At 47.0% G+C, this 27,061-nt stretch overlaps 1 protein-coding gene across 3 annotated transcripts in view; it reads left to right on the top strand.

Annotated features, from left to right (window-relative positions):
* The window catches only part of LOC143357175 (cell adhesion molecule 2-like), an 85,223-nt gene that overhangs the window by 34,808 nt on the left and 23,354 nt on the right, over window positions 1-27,061 (top strand). For all 3 annotated transcript variants that reach the window (XM_076793478.1, XM_076793462.1, XM_076793469.1), the window contains exons 3-4: window positions 7,229-7,304; window positions 21,795-21,921. In XM_076793478.1, the coding sequence (XP_076649593.1) occupies window positions 7,229-7,304; window positions 21,795-21,921 (203 nt within the window). The remainder of the gene's footprint in view (window positions 1-7,228; window positions 7,305-21,794; window positions 21,922-27,061) is intronic.

The following is a 27,061-nucleotide window of genomic DNA, read 5'->3' as shown; positions in this document are numbered from 1 at the left end:
TCAAGAGGCCTCGGACGCTCAGTGTAAACATAACACTACGCTGGCAAGACCCGTGTTGTTGACATATATCGAGAATTCACTGTAACTCGCGACAGGTTTACTCTCAAATGAACACGCACCCTAACACCAGTGGAAAAAGTTTCATGAACTCTTGAGAAACGATCTTCCTATAATAAATTTGTATAACTGTTCGGAGGAACACCATGCTTGCCTCGTCACCGGTTTGTCCAAGTGTAAAAAAGATTCTCGATAAAAAGCAACTCAGGAGGGGGAAAGTAGGAGCTTGATGTTTCAGAGCGAGCATAGGTAGGTTATTCTACGATTTTTTGTCACAAACTTACACCGACGCAAACATGAACGATCTTCGACACAAGATTCAGCGACCGTTTCACTGCAGATCGTACATAATTGGCTCGATAAAAGTTGTGCAGTAATAACAGCGACACAGTGCCGAGGATAGCACGAGTAATTGGTAGGCGCGACGAAGGGAACGTTATCGGTGAAATCCAAAGGATTACGAGCGAGGTCCGTGCGCGTTTTTGTTTTAAATACACCGGAGCCTGTTTGAGAGAAAACAAGGGATCGGGGTGGAGGGTGGAGGGGTTGATAATGAATTCTAACGACGGTAAATGAGCACCGACGTTTCGCCGTGTTGCTCGACGGAACGGAAAGTTCGACGAGCGTGTGCTCACTCGTCTATTTACCGGTTCGTTTGACCCGCGGGCGAACAATTTCCATCGATTGCGAGCGGGACGAGGCGGAGCGAGACGAGGCGAGGCGAGGCGAGGCGAGGTGACACACGTTGTGTCGCGAGGAAGCGTGAGTGGGAGGAAGGGAAACAAACGGTAGAAGAGAATGAGCAAAAAGTAGGAGAAGAAGGAGAGGAAGAAGGACGGTGGGCCGATCGTCGGAAGCATCGAACGAGTCCGCGGGCCAATAAAGAGAGCCCGGTCGGGCCGAGTCGGACGTCCGAGGAGTCGTTATCTTATCCTGGCGCAGCTGTCCGAGCGGCTAGGCAGTTAGCTCGTATCTGCCGTCACGCCACCAGACTAAATTCCCCCTTACATACTTATCGCGAATTAAACCGCTCCTCGAAAGGAGGCCGGAGACACGGAAAGGTAACGACCGTCGGGCATTATCGCGTTCGGATGATTTTCACGCGACCGCGCAACCGTCACTCGACATTAACGTTTCCATTATGGGCGAACGACGACTCCAAGCAGCTCGCCAACAACCTAACTCGTCGGACCACCGACCGATCCGCGACCATAACTGCCGGGTCACCCTACAGCCGTCGTTACCCCGTCGTATTCACAAACTTTGACGGCCACCACGGATTTTGTCCTTGAACGGCGACAGACGCGAGATTTCATTATCCACTCATTTTCACGTTTTTTTTTTGTGGGAGATATTCAATTATTAGTCTATCTGTTATTCTATTTCAACGCGAAGTTTCATTCTGATCGGCTCGTTACCGCGTTTACTCTACCTCGGAAAAAGTGTAGACCAAGCAAAGAAGCTATTAAACTATTCATCTACCTGTAATTTTATTTCGAAGCGAGTTCTCCTTCTCGGCTCGTTGCCATATTGCTCCGGAGAAACGATTGAGCCATTCATCTATCACGAAACTTTATTTCAATGTGTTTGTTTTCCGATCGAAGTTAAGCATCTTAAATTGTGTTGCTTCTTGCGGCAAGAAAATTATTTCAGGGGAAATCAGCGTCCGATTCGAGCGGGAGAAGTAAATACTGCTGCGAACAGCAAATTTGTTTTGGAACCCCCCCTCCCCCCAGTCAAATAAGTTTTCCCTCATTCTGAATTTTACCGACCGAACGGTTTAGTTTCGCGTTTCCATGTTTAAAAACAATTTCTGGCTGTTCAGTCAATTTTTATAACGTAGAAATATAGCCCGTGTTATTCGATAACATTCTGCCGTGTATCGTTTTGGTTTCAATATTTTTTTTTCACACAATACGCCCGAAGTAGAAATTTGTACTGCACCTAATATACCTTTGGAGTATTGTAAAGCCGGCGCGTTATTCGTTCAAAGCGGAATAAAACTGTGGCAAAAAATCGTACAACAGTTTTTAAGCAGTCGTCGTAAAGAGGAGACTGCAATCTTCAAATCCTTGGCGATTTCAGTCGCGAGACAAATGTTTCCACCTCCGTGGAAATATTTACAATTACAATTCACGGAAAGCAGGAGCATCCTTGTTTACCCACCTGTTACATGACGCGTAAATGTTGTTCGAACAATGCACCGAGGCTTCACGGGTTACAATGCGCATTGGAGGATCGTTATACGATTTTTGACAACAGTTTAAACGTCGACAATTTTCCATCGAACGTTTAGCGATCCATCGGGCGTAAACAGCGTTCGAGAAATTGACACGCGTCAAAAATCACAGGGCAGCGACGCTGACAATTGCAGCCGATCTCGACTATAATAGAAACAAAAAACCCGTTTAACAGTCGAACTACCCTATTTCCTTTGCTGCTATGCTTCTGTAATAAATAAATTAATAAACTCCGTGCTGAGGGATTCAATTTCGACTGTAAATTCCAATGAAGAGACACTCAAATAGACGTCTCAAGGTACGCATAGGTTGCATGAGGTTGGCCAAAGAAGGATTCGTGACAAAACTAATTATGCGAGCAGAAGACATTAGAAGAATTTATAAGTGGTACTCAGGTCCCCTGTTTCTGGACTGGAACATTTTTGCGAGATTGAAAAGGCATTGAAAGAGTTCGCAAGTGGTGTTCTCCCGTTTCTGGAGATTGACTAGAACATTTTTACTTTGCGAGAAGATCCGCAGTTTAGCGAGGACTGCGGTGGAAGGGTTCGCGTGGATAGCGACACGGGGATAGAAGAAGGAGAAGAGAAGAGAGAACCGGGAGTTCTCGCGCCGCCGTAGGCAGAAAGCAGAAAGCAGAAAGCAGAAGGTAGAAGGCGAGTTTGCCGGAGAACAGACTTGGAGTGGCTATTCAAAGTCGAACCGGCGCGGCGTGCAATTAATTCCTGAGCGAGGGGAAATCGAGTCGTGGCCGCCGAGAGGGCGCACTCGTGACCCGCGTCACGACCGTTCGATCAAAAGCCGAGTAGTCGAGACTCGAACTCGCTTATCTCGATTAACGATGCCGCGGGCGCTCTAATTCAACGGACGATTCCGCTACGTACACCGGAAGCGACGTTATTGTCGTAGTTCCGGGTGGGGGGAGGGGAGGTCCCGTTTTCGACTGGCCGGCGACGACGACGCCTCGCGCCACTCCGCCGCGACGCCGAAACGAGAGACGGCTAGAATCCGACGATTCTATGCGCGAGTTATCGATTCACCGCAACTCGCGATTCGTTCCGAAATCGAGTTAACCCTCGTTAATGGACGGCCCTCGGCTCTGCGGCCAACGCTCCATCTGCCAAACAATTAAATCATTTTCGTGCTCGGATCGCGTCGCAAAATCTCACGAAGAAACCCGGGACTTCTCGACGTTTGATGGACACGGGACCACGACAGTGGTTCAAATTAATTTAGGTCGCGGAAAGTGCGCATTGGTAGGACATTGCTGTTCCTCGCGATTAGCTGCATTACCGTAGCATCGTACCGTTGCTTCTGTGAACCTGACAAATATCGTGTTTGACACTTTAACGACAGTAGATTGGGACCACGTGGTGTCAGACTAATTTGCCCCTGCAACAAAATTATAGGATAATAAGAGATAATTTCTTCAGTTTGAGCATTCCATTCGTCAAGGTTCACAAAATTAGTCACAGCTTCTGCGAGTTCATTTTTGCAATTTTGCCTGCATAGACACCACCGATGTCACCGTTGACAGACTACAGGATCGTCAAATTCAATTGCAGCGGTGTTAAGATTCGTGACAACAATCGCAGGAAGTTTCTTCTGGTTTATTTGTCCAATTGCTGCGAGGACAGTCGCAGATTTAGCTTCGTGGACCCAATCGATGCGTCTTTCGACAGACAAATTGATTGATAGTCTACAGGTTTTTCCACGGCGTCAAGTTCGATCGCAGCCGCGTTAAACTTCGCAAAAATGGATCACGCAAAACTCTGTGCGATTCTCGCAACTGCATTGAGGACAGTCGCAGATTTACCTTCGTGGACAATAGCGACTTTTAACAGCCGATTGACAGATTACAGGATCTGCAAGGCGTGGAATAGTAGCAGCGTTAAGGGTCGTAAAGCACCGGATCAAATTCTATTCAATCCGATTTTCCAACCCCTTCGGGAACTGTTCGCGATTTTCCTCCGCGATGCCGATCGCCATCTTTACGGCGGGATCAACGGAGTCGTCGAGTTTCGCCGGCAAACATTTCACAGTGGCTCGAACCTCGCTATTAAAAATGCGATAACGGATTTCCTGCCGCGGCGCCACCGATTTCGATTAAAAAGTCCTCGCACGTTTGCGTAATTCGAGCCAGCGCGGCGCGCGGCCGGCACCGACACGCCGGGCATTTCCAAGTCCATTAAGATCCTGGCCCGGGGTAATTAGGAGGACAATGCATCCTGGCCCGTGAGTGGCGGATTAAGCCGGGCGACCGTGCAAGAGATTAACCGCGGGGAACGTTTCTTTCTGGCAGAGTAACTTACAAGCCGGCCACGTACGCGAAACGTCCGAGATCGCGTTCCAACGTTGGGAAAAGTCGTCGCGGCGAAATTACGCTCGCGCGAACCGCGATACGCGCGGCACGCGTCGCCTCGCTCTGCCTCGCTCTGCCTCACTCTGCCCCGGCCCGCGGGCATTTAAAAGTCACGGCCTCGCGAGGGAATCTACGAAAAAAACCTGTGTGTATGTGTCCCGCGGCACAGAGCGAAGAGAGAGAGAGAGAGAGAGAGAGAGAGAGAGAAGGGGAGGGAGAGCAAGAACCAGTTAGGGAAAACTCGGGGCCGACAGTGGACCGAGCCGGGGCCGAGTGTTCGCGTAATACTGCATTACGGACAGCGTATATTACGACTCAGAGGAAGCCCGCTCCGGGCCAGCCTCCGCGGGGTAGCCGTCGTCGTTCTTCTTCCGGCGAACCCGCTCGTGAAATATCGCCCGCGTTTAATTAAACGCCCACGCGGAACCCTTTCGAACCATTGCGAACGGGTGAAAAGCTACCCTTGCACCCACGCGTTCGCCCCGCTGTTGGTTCAGCTCTCGCGTGCTCGCGATTATGACCACTTCATAAACACCTCCGTTCAGAATGGATCTAGGTCCGGTTTTACCCCTCCATCTTACGGTCTTTTTATTTCGATTTCTGCAGGCGTTTAGACTTAACTCGGGTATTTCTTCCAAGTGGAATAAGCTGTACAGACAATTTTTCTAGATACGTTGTTCCTTTACTGTTCCTGCATTCCTGAATTCATCAGACTTTTTACTGGTTCATTCTGACGATCATTTATCAATTTTTTAAAGCGTACTTTCGAATATACTACTCCGGGATATGTCCGACCAACTCCTAGATTTCGAACGAATGTTTCAGGCTTTTTCCTCTGGCTCCAAACAGATCCTTTAACAGTCTCCTAACTTTCGAGTCCATCCGTCTAGCTCACCGCTGCGTCCGTCCTCTTCCAATCCTAGAACAAATAACCGAACAACAAGTGATGAATGAAATTCATAAAAGTTAGCCAATAAACTACCGAAGGATAAATCTCCGGCAACCAAATATCCGAACCAACGGGACCATCTCTTGTTTGAAAGGGAGTCTAAAATAAACGACAGACACCTGGACTCATCGAGCAGAGAAAGGAACCAATCGAACCGCGTCCCAACAAAAGAACAGAGCACAAAACCGACCGATCTTACCGGCGTTCGGCGGATAACAATGGCGACGCCGTTACCGGAATCTCGACGAAAAGTTATAGTTTTATTCCGGGACAATTATTGGCTCTCGCGCTGCTGTGGCTGCTGCTGCTTGCACGCTGGTACAAAAGCATGTCCGGATCGATTCGGAAAGCCATCGTACGTTTCTCTCCACGGAATGGTTCGCGTCTGTTCTGGATCGGGGGGCGGGGTGGGGATAAGGGGTACACAGGGAGGTTAAACGGCGACGTTCGAATCGGATAATTGCATCTCGATGCGTTTTCCATGGTTATTGGTCGACGACGTTGACCCAGAAGGGATCGAGAGAGAGAGAGAGAGAGAGAGAGAGAAGGCCGTGGCGCGCGCGACTCCGCTTCGACTTTCGTCGGAAACGAGGAAGGGAGAGGACGGCAAGGAGAACGATCACAAAGGACGGTACAATGGAGTTTGCGGAGCATTGTTTGAGCATCTAGCACGATCCATCCACTCGCGGTTTTCACCCCCTCTCGATCGTTCGATCGTACTCACGCCTGGTCCTCCCACGGACTTTTCAAGCTTTTCTTCGAGCGGTTCGATCCCCGAAGGTCGCGAAATTTTATCGTCGAAATATACCGAGGCGAGGAAACCACACACACACAGAGAAAGAGAGAGAGAGAGAGAGAAGGCTGTTTTTTTAATGCCTCCATTGTGCCTGGCCGAGTAGGTCAAGCGTTGGTCGAATTCGAACGAAAGAGGCTTTCGCCCGGCCCGGTTCGTGCGAGCTACCAACGAAAAACAAACCGGTCCTCCTTCGGTCACGATTTTCGCTCGTGAGAGGGCAACAAGACCTGCGGGTTAGAGCATGTCTGCATTTAATCCCTTCGCCTTTCCCGAAGAGATACAGTGATTTCTCAATATATGGCGTCAAGGCCTGGATGATAAACGTCGCGAAATTATCCCCACTACTGCGTGGTATACCCAGTGAGGGGTCACGAGGCTCGAGAGGCGTGTAAACATAACACGGCTCGGATTATGTCTTCTAGACGATACACGACGCTGACGAGACCTGTGTTGATGACAAATATCGATAATTCACTGTACCTCCCGCTCCGATCTCGTTGTTTTAGGTTCTCTTGCAATCGATGCAAACGATTTTTATTTTGCATAAAGATCCGCAAGTAAGTGATCCTTTAATTTAGCACGCCAGTATATGTAAAAAAAATGTATTCGCAAAGATTTGAATGTAGCTATGAAAAAGCATTCGCCTCGCGAGTGTTCAATTTATTTAGACATTATTTTCGCAGGAAGTGCCCGCCCAATTTCGCTAATTGTCCGCGAACAAATCTAGAAACCGGCGATTCGACCGACAAAGGGGGGTTTAGTGCTCGAGTATCTTAAGAAAGCGGCTCGACGACATCTAGAAAACATGTTTCTTCTTTCTGTTTCAGTCGCGGGCCTGAAGCTGGAGCGCTTAGACGTGCCGGCGTACACTCTCCGTGGCAAGAACGCGCTCCTCCAGTGCAGGTAAGAGTGCACTCGAGAACCGGCTGCACTTCGCCGATATTCCGCGAGGTTGTCCGTCGCGAGTCCTCTTTCGCTTCTTCGGAATCGATCCGTGTAGCTCCTCGGGTCCGCTGTGCGCGCCGCCAGTTGCAAATCGTATGGTCGTCGTCGTCGTCGTCGTTGCTCTAATAAAATTACGACGGGCAAACTGGTTCGCCTTACCGCGATGCCAGTAACTAGTTATTTACAGAATCGGTAAACGGAGCAGAGAGAGGGAGAGAGAGAGAGAGAGAGAGAAGAACTCTCGTAAAGACATAGGTAAAGGCACCGGCCAATAACGTATCGGGTTTTCGCGGCGGCCGCCACGGTAAATAAAATTAAAAATAAGAGATGATACACAGGACGGACCGGGGGAGTATCTCTCTCGAGCGGAGAGACCGTTTATTTATTTATACTCGCGATATCGTCGGCCGCAATCCGGAGTTTTCTCTGGAACGTGGGTTTTCTCGGGGCCGAAAAGAGACGATTCACGGGACCATTCCGTGGACCAAACTCGATCCTCCGAAGCTGAACTGCCTGGGCTCCCTCGAGATCTCTTCGGAACTCCGCGTTTCTTCTCCCCTCCTCTTTCTCCGTTTTTCTATCTTTCTCCTGGTTGCTCTTTATCGGGTCTCTCGCGGGCCGGCCCAGAGAAAAACCACGAATAAGAAAAACCGAAATTCCTCGAGAAAGGACGGCGTCGGGGGTGCTGTCGTCGCTGCGCGTCATCGATTCGCGAAAAACTGTCGCTATTGTTCGGCCACCGCTTCCTAAAACCTCGTCAAATGTTTGTTTCTCCCGTTCGTCGTTTTCTGCGTTTTTTTTTTTTGTGTGTGTGTGTTTCTTCAAGTAGAATCTCTTCCGTCGCCCGGTAACTCTTTGTTTCTCGGAAGTAAATTCTCTGATGGGTATTTACTCTCTCAGTCCCATTTGTTCCAATTTATTAAAAAATCCCGCGATATTTCTCCGGAGAAGTAGTTAGCCTGTAATCAGCGCGATAGAATAAGGAAAATTTATGATTGTTCGCCGACTTTGGCTACTTATTCTCCGCTGGAATCCCTTGGTGATGCTGTAAAGCCAAGCTGCATCTATTCTCTGTTTAAATGAACGGTTTATGCATCGATTGCTACGGGTTACTCGATAGATACTTCGTTCCTCCATTAATAATTTTAATAAACGGTGTATCGGTGTTCTGTGATTGACACTTTAGTGTTCCTACTGTTCTGAATTGTATCTATTAATTTTATGCATTTATGATAGAAATGCGTGGGTGGAATTTTCAATAAAATGCAATAGAATAATTATTAAAGAAAGGCACTTGCGTTTAGCACCCGTTGCTTGTAGTTTTGCAGAAAATTGGAATAAAAATCCGCAGTCTAGTCATTATATACGTACGTACATCAATAAATGTTTTATTTTCAATTAAATGAAATAGAATAAAGTAATTATTAAAGAAAGAAAGACACTTGCGTTTAGCTCCCGTTGCTTGTAGTTTTGCAGAAAATTGGCATAAAAATCCGCAGTTTAATCATTATACACGTACGTATATCAAAAAGTAAGTTTCGCAAGCAAATGTTAAAGGTATCGCGCTCTAGTAAAGGGGTTTAAGCGAAGCTAAGCCAGTTGGTTACTCGAAGCGAAGATTAAAGTAATACTGCATATGCTCCACTAACGGAATAAGTGCTTTTCTGTTGTGCATTAAAGGATTATTACAAGACTGCGTATTTACGGAGTGTGCGAAACATAAAACGGGGGATACATCGTAAGAATCTCAGGACCCCGTTACTTCTCGGTGAAATTCTCAAAAGAACAGCTACAAATCCTGTCTGTTACTCCAGCTTCTCACGATTGCCTCGAGAAATTCCGGGTTCGCATAAAGATGGTCAAATTTTTCGCGCACGTTTTAAGCAATAAGCCAAGCCAATGATATCACGATGTTTATGCGCAAGTAAGGAGCTGTATGGTCGATTAGCAGATTGTTTCAAGCACGGTAATAGAATAGATTCGGGCGAAGTTTCTAATAACAGTCCCCGCGAGGAAGCGAACGGACGCGCGATAATTCCGTCGATAAACCCTTCCTGATGGGAGCCCTGTACACCTACAATCGCAGTGTTCGAGTCCCTAGGATCCCTTTGGTCCAAGGGACGTCGCCTGGAGCCAGGTCTCCCTGACACTCGGCGCGAACATTTTCGACGATCCAGCAAATTAACCCGCCGGAAATCGCTCGGCTATTGACCGATCCCGGTCTCTCCCTCCCCCTCTTTATCTTTCTCTGTCTCTCTCTCGCTTTCTCTCTCTACAACCCGACATCCAGCAATTTTGTCCACTGATGCCTAGACGTTTATGTCCGATAAGAATTTTAGATAGTTAATAAAACACGCAGTTTCATCGAATTTTACTACCCGACGGTGTTCACGCGACGAACCACACACATATACACAAACACGTCATTTTTCCACGTTTATGGTTTGGCTAAAAATATGTGACACCTATTCTTTTTTATTAACGGATACGTGCTGGGGTGAAATTACCCCTCGAAGTGGGAGTTCCGAAAAATTTCACGGTGAATGGTAGACATAGAAAAAGAACGATAAAAATGATAATTAATTGGATTTTTGCAGGAAATGATGCCCCAACAGACATGAATTGTTTATTTCTTTATTTCTAGGAAGAAATTGTAGCGATACACTCGTCACTCCGACGACTCATTCTTAACCCCCCTACACTACCTGGCACTTAATTTGTTTCTATTCGTGTGGCATACAAAATCATATTTTCACGTTTCACCTACCCGTTTTCGTCATAAACGCATCAAATCCCCAGTCTCGCGGTACCAGTCGATCGAAAGATTGCTCGTAAACGAGCACTGGATTGCGCAAAACGTCGAAACGCATTCGCAAAGTGATACCGATTTCCGTGGGAGTTTTTCGAAAAATCGAGCACCGTGCTGCGTCCCGCCGGTAATTGCGCGAGTCCGGGTCCGCTTTGAATCGGAGCGTCTTCCGGCAGGAAACGAGCCGGCTCCGTCGGCGTCGTATCGACGAGATGGTCAGATATATATCGAAGGTCGGCGTCGTCGTTCGGGGAACCTCGAAAACCGCCTCGAGGATCCTCCGGCGCGGGATCTTTAAGTCGCCGGCCGTGGGAGCATGTTAATTAAAACGTAATGAAATTATGGCGCAACGTCGCGCGTCCTACAATTACGGCTGGCCGGAATATGCATTCTAATTAGTGGTGCGCGCTGGCTCAACGACTTTTCACGTAGAAAAATAAGGTCGACCGGCGCGGGCACGCGCGCTAGAGGGTGCTTCGTGTCCCCGAGAAAGAGGAAAAGAAAGAGAGAGAGAGAAAGAGAGAGAGAGAGAGAGAAACAAGAAAAGCGGTTCCGCGGATCGGTTCGAAACGCGCGCGCCGAGGAAAACGACGATCTAGCTGGGGGGATCGAGGGGAAGCGAACGCGGTCGGATCGAACGGTGGTCCGTCCATGCGAGACCAACGGAAAGCACCGGAAACCGGTCTGCCACCTTCCATTTCCACGTATCGCGAGCTCAAAGCGGCAGTATGCTCGCCACGTAACGTCGTAAACGAGAAGTCGAAGAGCGCGCGAAGCGCCAGCAAATTGGAGTGTGTGCACTTTCTCGATACCTCGAGGAGCGCCGCGTCGAAAGAGGAGCAGCCGCTCGAGCCCCGCCGTCTTTTCCCACCTTTCAATCGACACTGCCGTTCGTACGTACGATACGTTCGTTTCCCTCGTCGATTCGCGTTTCCCTGCCCTTCCTTTCCTCGAGGCGTGGAAACGCGAGCCCGCTGCTTGCTTCCTCTGCGCTTCTCGTCGCTTCCCATTTGACCCGTCGTCGACGCCGACGGACCAACTAGGCGCGATGTATGCTGCCGCCAACATGATCGCCTATGCTCTTTTATTCCTCGACCTTGTCCGCTAGTTATTCCTCCTGATTTAGTTGTAGTTCTTGCCTGTGGGTTGTCAATTAATATTCCAATGCGTGTACTTTTACACTGATACACGTACAGTCAATTTTCCATATGTGTCGGCAAGGCCTGGATGATAAACGTCGCGGAATTATCCCCACCGGACGCCGAGGAGGGTAAACATAACACGGCTCGGGTATGTCTCCTGGACGATACTTGACGCTGGCAACACCCGTGTTGTTGACATATATCGAGAATTCAATGTATATCGAAATATACGCTTTATATTTTTATACATTTATAAGTTTAAATTACCAATTTCTCTGACGAACGTACCCGCCAATCTAGTATCCACTGATTGCAGGCTGATGATATTACGCGCGATTCTATATGTTATATTCGCGATTATATTCTTTACAAAGTATATTCCAAAGACAAAGAAATTTACGCCACGGGTAAATTGGATAGCCGAGTTAAATAACCTGATGACAACATCACGAGGTGCATAGCGGAGGCATTCGAATGCAGGAGGGTGCTCTCTCGAGTATCCCTTCGGGTCGCATTGATATTCATTCCATTGATACGGTGCGGTGGCAAGATGAATAGTTAAATTTGCAAATTCTTTTATTGGGAATAAACAAAGGCGTTTCTGCACATTCAGCCGGGGCTCGATAAAACGATGTGCGCGGTGAATACTATTGTTGGCATTTATTGCTGTGTGTACAATGCACGAAGGAAACGTGACGAATTGAGGCAGGGTGTAATCTAGATACATTTGTAACGGAACGAAGACAGGGAATGAAGAAACAGAGATAAAGCAATAGTCTCGTAATTAGACAGCGTGTTTTATTTATGGTAGTAAAGGAAGCCTATTGAAATAATTAAAGAAACACATGTCTGTCCTCCTGTCATTTGCAATTGAGCCAGATCATTTTTATTTTGTCCACTCGTAGTCATTCGGCAATGTGTAACAGGAAACGATGAAAACGTGTCGAATCGAGGCAGGGGACATCTACAATTGCAACAAAACGAGTACAGCGGACGAGGAAGGTATCGGGGACGAAGAAGCGCGGAGAAGGTAGCATGATCGTCCCATAATCATTCGGCAAAGTTCGCCCGACGGGATGCAACACGGTTCGCGGGAAAGAATTTCTCTCTGCAGGTTTTCTCGGCTAAATGAATTATCTGAACCCATCGGCGAGACCGCGTGGTGCCGAGAAACAGACAGGTGTGTTCCTTTTGCAGCGGGGTAAAAGTCAACCGTGGGATAAAGCGAGACGCCTCGGATGCGTGTAACGAGACAGAGACGCTAACGAAACTTAAACTTCCCGTGCCACCGTGTAACGCGCGAGCAACAGGAAAAATTTAGTGGAAAGGAAGAAAGCAGAAGAAGAGGAAGGGAACAGTTGGGAAAGTGTCTACCAACAAGGGTAGACGTAGAACGGAAGCAGAGGTGTGTAAGGTAGACGAGCTTACCGCGGTTTATGACGCGGACGAAGCGTTAACACATCGACTGCAGACCGTGCTGTTGCGCCGTACAAATTTCTCGAGATCGAAACGGCGACGATTTCCAAACAGAAACCGAAACCACAAGATTTATCGCGGGTGATATCCCTTCTCGGAAATTCCGTCGCGGTGCGCTCGATATGTCGACCGGAAAAAATTCACTTTTAACGCGGTCAGGGACCCGTGACCCGTTTATGGGTCATGACAATTTCACGTAAGCCCCCGCGTATGCGATCTCTCTCGTAAATTACGGATTTTTGCGCAAACGTCGAATTTTAGGGATTAATTTACACCGACTGGGAAATAAGCAGCAATTTATTCACTCGGTGGGAGCTTCTGACCGACTCACGGCGAAATAAAAACCTCATTAAATTTATCAAACTTGTACCGAATTTGCGGGGAATCGTGTCACAAGCGACTCTCTCTCTCTCTCTCTCTCTCTCTCTCTCTCTCTCTCGTATATGTATATACGATGCCGACAAGCGACCATAATTATCCGGTAAGTGAGGCAGAAGAATTTATGAATACACTGTGAATACTATAGATTGCGCGGATATTTCTGGAACATAAACAGCCCCCCTATTAATTGCAGGAAACGAGAAAGCTAAATGGAAGTTCCATCCTCTTTTTAATCATTATAATTATTTAACGTTTTAATTGGGTGACTCTTCGATTACGAATATTTGCAAGGACGTGGAACAGGATGAATGAGATTGATGTAGGTACAATTTCATCGTAATTAACGGAGGCACGATATATTCAATACCGATGTGGATAGTATGATGCCATCAAGTGAACAAGGTACGCAATGAATTAAAGAGAAAATATAGCGTTTTTCACAGGATATAGTGGAGTTAAATGACGAATTAATTTAATGTCGTCCCCGATTAAGAATTGCAAGATGTATGTTCTCAATATTTTCACTATCTTGCCCGCAGTCTAATCGTTGCGTTATCAAAATCGTTAAGAAATATCTCCCAACGTACTTGTTATAGTCTTCCCTATTTTATATCGCCTATGTTTGCTACAAGAATTAAGGAATTTTCAAAATCAGGATCTACCTGGTCTCCGTATCCTACTCTTCAATTTAAGCTTTCCTCGACGATGCAGAAGACTCCCAATTTGTGAGAAGATCGGTGAGCTTACAAATTCCAGCTAAGGATTCGCAGAACGCGTCGAATAATTGTCAAAGCGTTAATCAACCCGGAACGCGTCGCTTCGAAGAGGAAGCGGAAGACATCAGTGTCGAAACGTCGATTTCCGTTTTCTCGTTTGGTCCGGTTCATTCCGGATGCAGGAGGTTGACTCGGCGATGATCGTTCCGATGGACGGAGGCGTCTCGCGTCTCGGAACGAGGCGCGCGTCGCGGCGTCGCGACGCACCGAAAGAGAGTCATCCGAAGGGGTAACTGGAGGGTGAAAGGGGGAGGGATGAGAAGTTCTTTGACGAGAGAGGTGTCGGTCGAACGTCGGAGCGACGCCAAAGAGACCAGAGACCGTTCCCGGAGCCGGGTATAAATTGCAAATTAGTTTACCGTCCTTCGCGAGCTCCGACTCGTTGGTCTCACCCCTCGTCCTCGCTTCGTCCCACGCTCCTCTAATTTCACCATGGAGATTTCGGCAAATTGGCAGCAAGATTCGAACGGAAAGAGTGTTCCCGAACACGGTCGATCGGCTCAAAGGCGAAACCGAAAGTAGTCCTGCCATTCTGAACTGTTCCGCCTCGAACAATGGTGCTCGCCGAGCCGCCTAACATCTTCGAGACTCTGCGGTGAAAGGGCCATTTCAAAGGAGGACGAACTTTACTCGTACTTAACACTTTGCCTACCCTTGGTCTACGGTCTCGCAAAAATCAATGATTCACTCCTGGCTTTTGATTTTCTTTACGAATTCTTCGGTGGGATTCTCAAGCGTCAACCAAGCGACACGAGTAGGCTATCTTTGTGCAAGATAAAAACTGTTCAAGGTAATTGAGAATGATCTCTCTTTAGGGGGAAACCTTGTGTAAAATGAAATTTTTCGCCATTTTCTTTTTTTGTTTTTTTTTTTTGTTTAAATCGATAGGAAATCTCCTCGGGAACACGATAAAAAAAGTTAGAACGTGATCTGAGATGTTTCAAAATAAAGTGAACATGAAGTACAAGTTTTTGAGGAAGAGGAAGACCTATTCTATGGCCGTGAAATCGCAGATTAGCAAAAAACCGCGGTAAGTTAAAATGAATTAAGATTTTCTCACGATATACAAACACGTAACGTGTTCTTCAGGTTGCTCAAACTTTATGAAACTTGGTATATATTTTCGATAAATAATTGACCACAACATGACGAGCTCCGATTTCTTAATTTTTTATTTAAAACATTGCTATTAACAGAAAGTCATAACACAAAATCCGTTTTTTCTTTCAAAACTTCGCCTTTTGTGTAATTTTGAAAATTGTAATAGAAGAAGAATGTCATGTTGTGCGTACTTTCCATAAACTAACGATTCCATTTTGATTTTTTTGTTTGAGATAATTATTGTGCACTGTACGCTCCACGGCGCATTTCCAGGATGTCATTTTCAAGCCGCCATTGCACAGATTAAAATTTATGAAAAATATTTTTGTTTACATTATAACGTTAATAAATGATACCTCAAATCTTAAATTAATCTACGCATTACATTATTACAAAAAAAAATTCTTGAAGAGCAGGCCATTTACACAAGGTAAAGATGCATTTGTAGGACATTCAATACATTAATTTCTTGGAACATATATTCGGATAAAAGCCACGAAAAAAACCGGCTAAATATATTCTTGTTATTTTTATTAAAGAATGCAAAATAGCCACTGCTAATACTACGAAAACCTAATTCCTAGCGTTAAAGGACAATTGGACTTGGACAATTTTTATTCTGCATAAAAGGATCCGCAGTCTAGATGTAAGAGTCAAAATTGAAGACTGCTTTACTTCCGTTCGATCTTCTCCTAATCGAACGATTCCACAGTGTCCATTCCGTAAGATTAATCACGTATATAATCGAGTAGCATCAAAGATGCATAGCGCCAAGAATAACGTATAATATAAACGTAAGAGGGCACGTCGGGGTTGCGATAAACTATCGAAACGACGACGAGAGCGAAGCATCGAAATATATTCTATCGCTGTATAATAAAAGTGTTTACACTGGAGCAGCGAGCGGAGCTGTGTTTATTAGACGACCAATTTTTATCGTCGCTCTTATAGCTTCCTCCGCAGTTCCAGCGTAAACGTACCCACACCCTAAACGCTGTGTCTGTGCGCTTTTTGGAAGTCATTGATCTTTCGACTATCCTTCAGCTTCTTGTCGATAGGGAACGAATGATCGATCCAAAGGGAGAGATACAAGGCGAAAGAGTAGAGGGGAGAGTAGGTACATGAGATACCTGTTCTATATTTTATGCAAAGTAAATCGTAGTGCAAGCGGTTAATCTAGAAATTATTAAAACAGATAAAAATAAAAGGATCAAAGAAAATAATACGCTGCACGAACATAAATATTGTGAATCTTACAGAGTTTTTGGTTTTATACCTTTTTGAAGGCAAATCCGGCCGATTAGGAAATCGGATATTAACATGCGACGGTGTTACCTTTCAGGGAAATAGAGTTACAGAACTGAGTTATATCATTAATAATATAAGCATGGCGAAACATCAATACCCTCTCCTCCTCCGTTTGGGCTATTTAACTTCAAGCTTCAAGAACGACAGAAAATTTCCGAGGACAGAATGAGTCCAGTACGAAGGGTGCAGGGGTAGGGGGTTCGTAACACTGATATGGTCGATCACCAATATTTTGCCTGGTCGTCATAATTTACATGGCAAAGAGTCCGGACGCAAGTTCGCATCAGAAGGGCGGAATAAAGAACACGCGGAAAGGGGGAAGGGGTTGAAGGCAGTATAGGGGTGATGGTTCCGGGGAAAACAAGGGACAGGAGGGGTACTCCCGTAGGACACGACCCGGCAAATGAGCCGGTGGATGCAAATCAATCCCAGGACGCGGCCCTCCAAATTGTGCACCTACGCTCGAATGCGGCAATCCCTTTTCCAGTAGCTGCAGCTGGGAACTAGGGAGCTGCTACGGCGACGGGAGCGGAGCTCTGGCTGTGTACAGCAGTGTGCGGTATGTGGCAGTGTGGCAGTGGTGGCAACGGCGGTTCTGTGCCCCCTTGCCATCGAGCCAACCCCCACCGATGCCCCCCTGGGTACGTCGATGCGACGATGCAACGATGCAACGATGCAACGATGCAACGATGCGACCACGTCGCTCCGCAATGGTGCAACGATCCTACGCTACCGGCTGAAACAGCCAAGCACCAACCGAACTATGTCGAACCGGCACATGTGTCGTCGCCCGCACGCGCTTACCTTTTGTCGATCCTCCGGCGCACAGATCTCGACCGTTTGCATCCGGCAAGATATTACGGTGCCGTGAAACGTGTTCGATCGAACTCTCGAACGTGCACGTAGACTCACCTATCACGCGTGCTGAACTCTTCGGCGGTGAACGCTCGTCGGACTCTTCGTTTGGACCCTTGGTTGTGCCCTGAGCCGCATCCTGGGATATCTGTTACGCTCCACATTGAACAATACTATGTTACACACCGCTGCACAACGTTACGTTATGGGATTGTTGGTAATCGTATGTTATCGTTAGACCGAGGATCATTATGCGAAACACGAGTTTTCTTTATAAATTGTAATAAATTCGAACCGAATAGAATGTTCCGTCTTTCTTTAACCCCTTAACTTGTACGCTCGAGTTAATCCGAGCGCGCCGAACAGGCCAAACTGTGCACAGTCGAGATAATTCGAGCGGCGTTGTATTTTATGCTGCTATAATTTTTCACGCTCGAATATAATCGAGAATTGAAAATAACAATGTGAAAGCAAAGGAAAAAAATCGTTTTATTGACATTTATCATTTACATGGGATCGTAAGCTATAACACTTATTTGTGCAAGAATAAAATATAACCTTTTTCCATGGAACAAAAGCGCAGTATATAAAAAATTGATTTTTTTGGCCGGTTTTTTCCAAAAAAACTGTGCGTTAAGGGGTTAATAATTTCAATACTTTGAAAATAGTTACCTTCGCCAAATTTTTGAGATTTAGAAAATCTCAACCAAATCTGCTATATCAATTCTTCTTAACCGTTTACGCCCGGAGCCATCGATTCTAGACTCATAATGTCCCCTTAGAGGCGGCATCGGAGTGAAAAGGTTTAATAATGCTGAAATTCAAAGAATTCTGTCTCCCAATGTTGGTAGAAACGGTGCTCAAAGCGTCGAGGAGCACAGGAACCTGGGAACAGTTGGATGATGTAATCCAGGCATCGATAGCAGACTGTAGGACCTGTAAATCGGAGAACTATAGTCCCCGCATTCCTCGGCAATCTGTGGATACAAACCGACACGGATCACGAGTGTGTTCTTTCGGAAAACGATGTCTCAGGATGTTCTTCTTTCGGATGTTCGTTTCAGAATCGCGTGAATCGGGACGCGCACAAAGCGAATCCGAGGAGGCATGTCCGCGAGTTAAAAAGCGATCGAGCGTCTAAACGAGCCGTCGCGGCGCCTCGCGTCGTAGCCGTTGGGAATCGCGCGATGAGCGTGCAGGTTCTCGTCGGTATGAGCTTTAACGTGATTGCCTGCGCCGCTGGCCCGCACGAACGGTCGTGTCCGAGAGAGAGAGGCCGGTCTCTGTCGCGTGACGACAACCTCCCAATGAAGGAAACTACGTACAATTACGGTAATTGATCAACATTCGCGATCAAAGCTTTACGACGACGGCAGGAACGAACGAACCGGGAGGAGGGTGGGGGGGGCGGAAGAGGAAGGGATGGGTTAGGGTGTTCAGATCGGAGTTCCATCAATTTGCTAATCGAGTTCTATCTCCGTTGATCTCGTTCTTAGAAAAACTCGGAGCGAAACCGTCCCGGAGGATTTGCAATTCCGACCGTGCGCCGCGATAGCTCTTTTTTCCTCTGTTATTTTTTTTTTGTCCCCCTGATCCGGAATTCAATGGAAAAGCGTGGACATGGAACGGGTGGAAGCGGAGAGCGAGAGAGAAAGAGGGAGAACGTCAACACGCTCGATTCTGGTGCTGTAACGAAATCGGATCGAGCTGCAGGTCGGTTAATCGGCGATTACTAACTCGATTACTAACTCCGATCGTAGTCCTGGATGGAATCGAGGCGCGCAACAGGCTAGTTCGTTCCGCGCGAACGAGACCGCGGCCCCACTAATCCGCGAGCGACAATTAATATTCGTAAAGTAATTAAACGAGCACGGATAGGCTCGCGTTACGATTATACAGCGAGATCGTTCGGGCTTGTGCCTGTCTCGCTCGACGCCCGTAAACTCGCGTTGCGTCGCATCGCGCGGTGCAACGGTGCAAACGGTGCAAGCGGTGCAAACGGTGCAACTCGGCGCGCGGTGCAGCAGCAGCAGCAGCGTTGAGCTTCTCGGATTTTCATCGGCTCCCCGCACTCGCCCGCACCCTTCTGCTTATCCCTCTGTCTGGTAATAGCTTCGACCGTGCACGCCGAAACGATCTCGTTAATGCGCGCCGACGAAACTCGGCCGACGGAAAATTCGTCGGGTAATTCAGAGAAACGCCGACGCGACTTCAAAACGTCGCCAACGTCGTCGTCGTCGTCGTCGTCGTCGTCGTCATCGTCGTCGTCGTCGTCGATTTTGAGAGACGGGAAACGATTTCGCGCTCGCGCGCTACCTCTCTGCAGTTCCACTGCCTTCCACGCCGACGACGACGACGACGACGACGACGGCGATCGTTTGGATAACAAACCACTCGAACTGCGAGTCACGCTGCGAGAACGCGTTTTCTACCAATTAAATTTTCTTCTCGCCTCCGCCGACGGAACACGATACCGGGTACGATTCAACCTCGCGGAAACTTCTCGCTGTCGGCTTCTCGAATTTGCTGGCGCGCTAACGCCACGCCTCGTTAATCTTCAAACCGGCGTAACTGGGTGCGTTTTGACCCTTACACGGGTGAGTACACCGACGTGTGTCACGTTCAACTTCTTTACGATTGGAAAGTGGAGTGTGCGTTCCTTTTGCTTGCGGAGAGTGTAACCTTTCATGTACGGGGGAAGTAGAAAACTCAAAATGGAGAGGAAAGGGAAAATTGTATAGTTGAATCTCACAAATACCGTCTTCAATTCTTTTTAGAGATAGCGGGACCTCGAATGGCAGCCCTAACTCGACCTAACTTGCCCATTTCCAGCTCCCACGCGATTAAACGTTGCAAACCTTTAAAATTCTATTGTAAGTCCTATATGCATATTTTTTCGGCCATGAATGAGTGTCTTTATTAGCCTAGATTTGTCATATTTTTTATTAATTTTGTCCCAGAAGAAATTGAACAATGTACCAAAGGATTAACAAACCATTAATATCTTTTTCGTTGGAGCTCTTTTAAATCGAAAGGGTACCACTGCAGTTTCCTTCCGGGAACAGAACGATGGCATATTATTCCTAAAATTGAGGATGAAAGAAAATGTGCCATACGAAAGTTGTATTGTTTAATGGAATTCATTTGCTGTTCCCTTTTCATTTTCTGGGGAACCTTGCGGTCATTTTTTTTTCTCACGCGTTCCTCTCCTCTGGTTGTAAATCCATCGACTGCGATCGAAACGGAAAAGCCTTATTGCCGCTTTAATCAACATTGTGGACGCTATTAGCACGTTAAGTGGCGAATATCAACTCCGAAAATTTTCATAAAATCAAATTAATCGAATTAATGGAACCGAAACTGGAAACTTCAAATTTATCATGGTAGTATCAGCACAATCAAAATGAATCTCTGAAGCAAAAATTAATTTCACCCATGTGCGACCAACTTGGCACTTGTCGTGTTACATATAACTCTCACCACCGACATTCAGTTTCATGTTTTATAAATCGAGCACGAATCCGAGAATCGGTTTCTTTCCTAATTTCGCGATCGACGGGTTAAAAATGCTTGGAAATATTGCATTTAACACTCGGATGATCGAGGATCATTTTAACCAAACACTTCAAAGCCATCATCCGTCTATTCGACTGTCGAGATCAATTTACCCTCAAGTCCAGTTGGTGAAAACCTCAATGGAACCGGATAAAATACCTTCGAAAATATGCTCGAAAAAATCAAACTGGACGACTAACTCAGGCTGTACAGGTTGTTCGATTACAGGTGGGAGAAAATTTAAAGATTGGTTCTCCAAGATGATATAAGATGAAAATGAAAAATAACAAAATTACGATTTTGGCTTCACTTTTTAGTTATAATCAATTAAAAATCCGCCTGAAGTGCGACAACCCGACCAACATAGGTGTACGTTGCTTACGTCACAAAGGCGCGCGACAGTCACGTATCAAAGGGGGTTCTCGCTCGCATCCAATGGTTAGGCTTTGACGTCACACACGTTAGCCAATAATTGGGCTAGAACCGAAAATGCGAGCAGAGTGACCCAATCGAATGGTTTACATACCGAATTCTTGCCAGGTGACTTCTTGCGAGGCACGCGGAGTATCTGTCACTCGATAGGTGACTATCACGCGCCTCTATGACGTACGCAACGTACACCTCTGTTGGCCGGGTTGTCGCATTTTAGGCGGATTTTAAATTGCTAATAACAGAAAAATGGAGCCGAAATTGCAATTCTTTTACTCTTCATTGTCGTCTTATATTGTCATGGAGAGCCACCCCTTAAATTTTCTCCCACCTGTAGTCGAACGTCCTGTATATTCTGAGCCGTAGAATCTATGAAGTCTGCGCAAAAGTTCGTGTCCGATTTGATATTAAAATACAAGGAGTCGGTCAGGAATTTTAGCACGGACCTGATACGTTTCTGTAGATTCTGTGGAAACGTGAGAATCGTCGGGCATCCGAGTGTTAAAAGACTAGTCGCGGTCGGGTGTTTGGAAACGGAGGCTGCAGACACACCCGCCGCAAGGAGGTATCGCAGGTGTAATAATAAGCGGTCGCACCGTTTGTTCTCTTGTTCCAGATACGAGCTGGGAACGGACAAGCTTTACTCCATCACCTGGTACAAGGATCACGAGGAATTCTACAGATACGTGCCTAAAGGAGAACCTACGAAGCACAGCTATACCGTCGAGGGCATTAAAGTTGACGTGAGTCGAAAGCTCTCTTGTGTCCCGCAACCGGCGGCGCGGCCTTGTTCCTAGCACGGTATCTGATCTCCGCAATGCCGCGTTCCGCGCGAACATCGACCGTTCTCCTCTCCTCTCCCAGGCCGCCGGCCTTCACCCTCTCCGAAAATTACTGTTAACAACTGCTAACAACTGTTTTATAACGCCGCCGATTAAACCTGTTCCCGAGAACCCTTTCACGGAAAAACTGGCCTTGGGAAAGTCTCGTCTATATCGGTCTGCGGATCATTCGTTAAAAAATGCTCACTCAAGATCTTGATCATTGCCAAACTGCGGATCTTTATGCAAAATAAGAATTTTCTACCGCGGTTGCAAGAAATTTTTTTTTCTTCCTCTAGTAATCTTAAGAAATAACACGTCAAATTGCACCAACTCGTTTCTTCCCTGAATGCATAAAATCCGCAGCCTGGAGATGACAGAGTACCTTTCAGTCCAAAAATATCGAAATTAAATCAGAGAGCGGGAGATTAATTATTTCACTTTCTCCTTCCACGTATACAGAGCATCAAGAGAGATGACGCGGCAGCTTTCGGTTCTACAAACTGAAATAAAATCGTAGGGGGTTAGTCGGTCGACCGAGCGAGCCCTTGTGAGAAAGAAAGCAATCGATCGGCAGGGAACGGGCAGAGGAACTCGCGCTTTTCAAGTGCCTTGCGAAACTCGAGGAAATCGAGAGAAATTTCATTCGCGAGCCGCTGATAAGAAAGAGAGAGAGAGAGAGAGCGAGCGAGTGAGAGAGGAGGGCGCGCGCGGACGGGCATAGAGCGCGGTTACTCGATTCTTTTACCTCGCATCCAACTTTAATATCCGCCTCGCATACAGACTTCTTTGTGCATTACGAGGAGCCCTGGAAACGCGCGCGCAATTACCCTCGCGAATACACGTCGGCGTGGTTCCTGCCGGGACGAGGAGAGGATCCTACTACCCTGTCTGCCCTATCCTCGACCCGCTCCCCCTGGTTCCTCTGTCTACCTCTGTCTCTGAGCCTGCGAGCCGGGTATTCGTCGCGTCGAGGGTTGTCGCGACGATATCCGACGGAGTCCTCTTAACCCGTTAACCAGGTTATCTTTTGACTGTGCGGGCACGCCAATAGACGAATTCCAAAGAGTCTCCCCGACCGACTCTCGCACACCGCCTGATTTTTCGATCTTGCGATCGGGATTTTTAATTCATTGCCTGTCATGCTGCTTGAAATACCACCGCCACCCCTACTTAAACCCCTTACAAGTTTAATCTGTGAAGTTTGTATTGATAACTGTGTTAGAGACTTGAGCCAGTATCCTAGAATTTTTTCAGATTTATATGAAGTCGAAAACAGTAAAAAAATAGTCCTCGACATGAACGGCGCGTGTCCACGGAAGGTTCGAAAAATAAGTTAGCCCATGTGGGGTTAATATATGTGATTGCTTGAAAATAATATAACAGTATTTCGAAATTCTCCTAACCGATCTACTGTTTCAAATTACACCTACTCATTTTTGTCATGAATACATAAAATCCACTGCCGTGCGATTGCTATGTAAAGTAGGTAGCCAGTTGTCGGACCTGCTGAGAAATACGTGTACTTGGTGGAAACAGCGTTGGTCACGGTCGAGCGAGTTCGAATCGTGGTTTTTCCCGTGGATCGGGCCGTGTCGCTCAAAATTATTCTTCGTAGACGGAATATCACGTTATTAGGCGGGTAAGAGGCTTACGCGCTTATATCGATTTATTGCCGTAGTTGCCGGCGAGGCGGCCGGAACGTGGCGAAAGCTTACTTTGGCAAGATGCACAGGCTGCTCTCGGTGCAACTCGGTGCAGCGAGTTGCAGAGCGGGGTCCACCGCGCCGATTCCCAGAGCTCCCACGAAAACCTCTGTACACAGTATAGCGATTCTTTGTTCTTCGAACGAGCGGGGAACCGGAGAATTCGGTCCGGCGGCGTAGGATCGGATCCTCGACGTAGGATCGTGTCTCGGCAGACGGAAATCGGACGGATCGTCTCGCCACGCGGTCGGAACCGCCGCGAAGAACGCTGAGAATCCTGGCGCAGCGTTCGCTTCCGAAGCAACGAGATTACTCGTTTACCGAGTTAATAAGGAAAGACGGAGCGGAGGCGACCGTTCGCGATCTTTCCGCGGAAATTCAGTATCCGGTGTCGGTTCGCCCCCGGCTTTGTCGCTTCAACGTCGCCCCTGCTCCCGCTGAGAGAGAGGGAGGAGAGAGAAACGGAAGGAGGAAAGAGAGAGAGAGAGAGTCGGCGAGAGAGGGAAGACCCGCAATAGATGGAATCGCGACGCTGATAATCCATTTAGTTCTCTGCGCGCGCGACTCTTTTCACTTTTGCCCCGCGAATATTTCGTTCCTTTCGTTCCAGTTTCTTTCTCTCGAGACCAGTGCCTTTCTTCGCGATTCGCTACCCGAAAAATTCGGTACCGTTTCAGCAGCTTAAAAGTGACAGCTAATCTGCCGAGTCAAACTGAATCCCCGCAAAGGATTTTGTCTATGATTCGCTGTTGTCAGAAGCTGTGCTGTCTCCGCTGTTGTAGGCTTTGCAGATTATTCAGAACACCAAGATTCCGTTGATTAAACAAGCACGGATACCCGGTACGTTCGTTTCCGACGCGGAACGAAGGAGGTACGATAGCTTGGCAATTTTTCGTTGGATTTTGCACTCGAACGGCTACATCCGCGAAGACGCTTGCCGGTTGATCTTTTACTTGACACTTCTGAGGTCTCCTCTTCAACATATGTCGACCCTCTTGTCGTAGCAATCGGAACAGCAGCGAATTATATATTCCTGTCGCCACCGACTGAACGGTTATACTCCCAGACTAGACAATCTTTAGCTCCTGATCGGTAAACTGCGGATCTGTATGCATCTAAGGCTTATAAAAATGTTCGGAAAATGCTATAATATATGATTCGATAGAATTCAGTACGATTTTTATTTGTTTTGCATCGAGAAAGGCTGTTCCCGTAAAGAATACGATTTTATTTCACTCCACTTCCTTAAAATTTGTCTATGAAAATTGGAAATTGCATAAACATCCGCAGTCTACTCATTAGACTGCGAATTTTTATAGAAATTGTTTGAATCAAATGCAAGAAGCAGAATACACATCGGAATTCCTTTTTTTATTTCAGTCTACAGTCGGGTGCAACGCGTTAATAAAATGCAATTCGAAGGATTCGCGTTCGAGTGACGAGTACCTTTGCCGACTCACGTCCGAGCGTAACACACGGGATGATCAGGATGTCCGGGACGTTCAGGATATTTCCCGGTCGCACACACGTGAGTGCATAGAACATTCTTCGTGGGCGGAAACGGAGCAACGGGGATCGGCGGACGACGTCGTCGGACGCTCGCCTCCGTTCAACGAAATTACCCCGTTATTTCGCCGGGTAATGCGATTCCGCGAACATTTCGAGCGTTCGTTCGCGCGTATCTCCGCGGACCCACCGACACACCCTCCTCCTCTCCGTCCTCCGTTCGTTCGTTCCCTTGTTTTCCCGTAACTTTGCTCGGCGAACGTAAATCGATTTGCTGATCAAAGAAGTTTGCGTTCTCCGCGACGTCGGCCGTCCACGTTCCCATGAACCCTCCTCGGGAAACGAGAGGCGTGGCTCTCTCTCTCTCTCTCTCTCTCTCTCTCTCTCTCTCTCTCTCTCTCTCGCGGAAATTCTTTCCGAGTTTCGTTAAGTATCGCGCGATAGTTGCAATTGCGAAACAGTTGAAGACGTACTACCTACCTCCTCTGGGAACACGACCCTCGATTCGGGATTAAAGTAATCTTTTCCACTCAACGCCGCTTCAACTTCTGTATCCAGACGTTTCGTTCAAACATTTTAGTTGTGCACAATGTTCGTACAATACTGTCCAGATTTGCCGCAATAAAGTATATAACAAACATTTTATTGAATATCAAACCCAATTGAATTGTGTGCCGTGAAAATTGTTTCGATTGCGAATTCGATGCACTCGTCACAAAAATGGAATGGTACACTTACAAACCGGTAGAGGCAGTACAAGAATTGAACGATGTTATATTATTCTTGACTTTTTTAAATATTTAGAAATGCATTTTTATTTGACTTCCGGTTCTCACAATTGACCTGGACGATGGATATCTTGCATAAAGACTAGGAGTCAAGTTACCGAACTAGTTATCGAACGTAATACGTTGCGCCAAGTTACAACAAAAGAGAGAATCGCTGTTTGCGCTCACGAGCTTCCGTGAAGTTCCCATCGGCCAGAACTTCGTCGAAAATATGAGGGTTGTATTTTTGCTGTTTTCGAATTCTAAGTGAGACGTCCCGCGGACGGATCTCGCGCAAGTTCCGCGAAAGAATTTGACCGCGAGTCCGACCGGAAACGGACTCTCTCCCCTCGTCTCAGTCAGCTCTAGTCCGGTAGGAAAGTTCGGGGTTCAGTCTTCGCCGGAGAACTTTTCCGTCGAGTTCGTTCGAGTGGATAACGACAACGGTTGATTCCGCAGTTTTTTTCAGCTCGCCACAAATCGAAAGAGGGGAATTAACCCTCCCGTGGAAGATCGTGGGGGATGATCTCCGTCCGGTGAAAACGCCGGCGCTGTCTCTCCCTCTCCCTCTTTCTCTCTCTCTCACCCTCTCTCTCTCTCTCTCTCTCTGGGTCGCGCGACGATTCCACGCTCTGCTTGACGGATAATCATGGCTTTCCCGACTTTTCGCTCCGACGGAGATTCCCCCGTGGTCGCCGGATAAATAAATCAGCGTGTGCGAACACGGAGACAGACATACAGACAGGCAGAAATAGAGAGAAAGTGTGAGAGAAATAGAAACACGGAGGAAAGTTGCCTAATACGGAGAAATTTCTTTTTTTACTAGATTTTACGTGAATGGATGAAACATTCCAATTCTTTCGTTTCTTGCTTCTAAATTGTGTATTGAATGGTGTTGTCATGCTTCTCCATGCATCTTGACATTAGATATTTATGTATTTTTAAGTGACCGAAACACTGGTTGCAACCTCCCCCACATATAAATCGGAAAATATAATTGCTAGACTGCGGATCTTTAGGCAAAATAAGAATTGTCTGTATCTGCAAGAAATTGGAACCACTTAGGAATGTTTTTCTTCCTTT

The sequence above is a fragment of the Halictus rubicundus genome, chromosome 1 (assembly GCF_050948215.1).
Source record: "Halictus rubicundus isolate RS-2024b chromosome 1, iyHalRubi1_principal, whole genome shotgun sequence".
In the NCBI taxonomy this organism is placed as follows: domain Eukaryota; kingdom Metazoa; phylum Arthropoda; class Insecta; order Hymenoptera; family Halictidae; genus Halictus; species Halictus rubicundus.
Note: the sequence above shows the minus strand (reverse complement) of the source record. Positions and strands in the feature narration are given on the sequence as shown.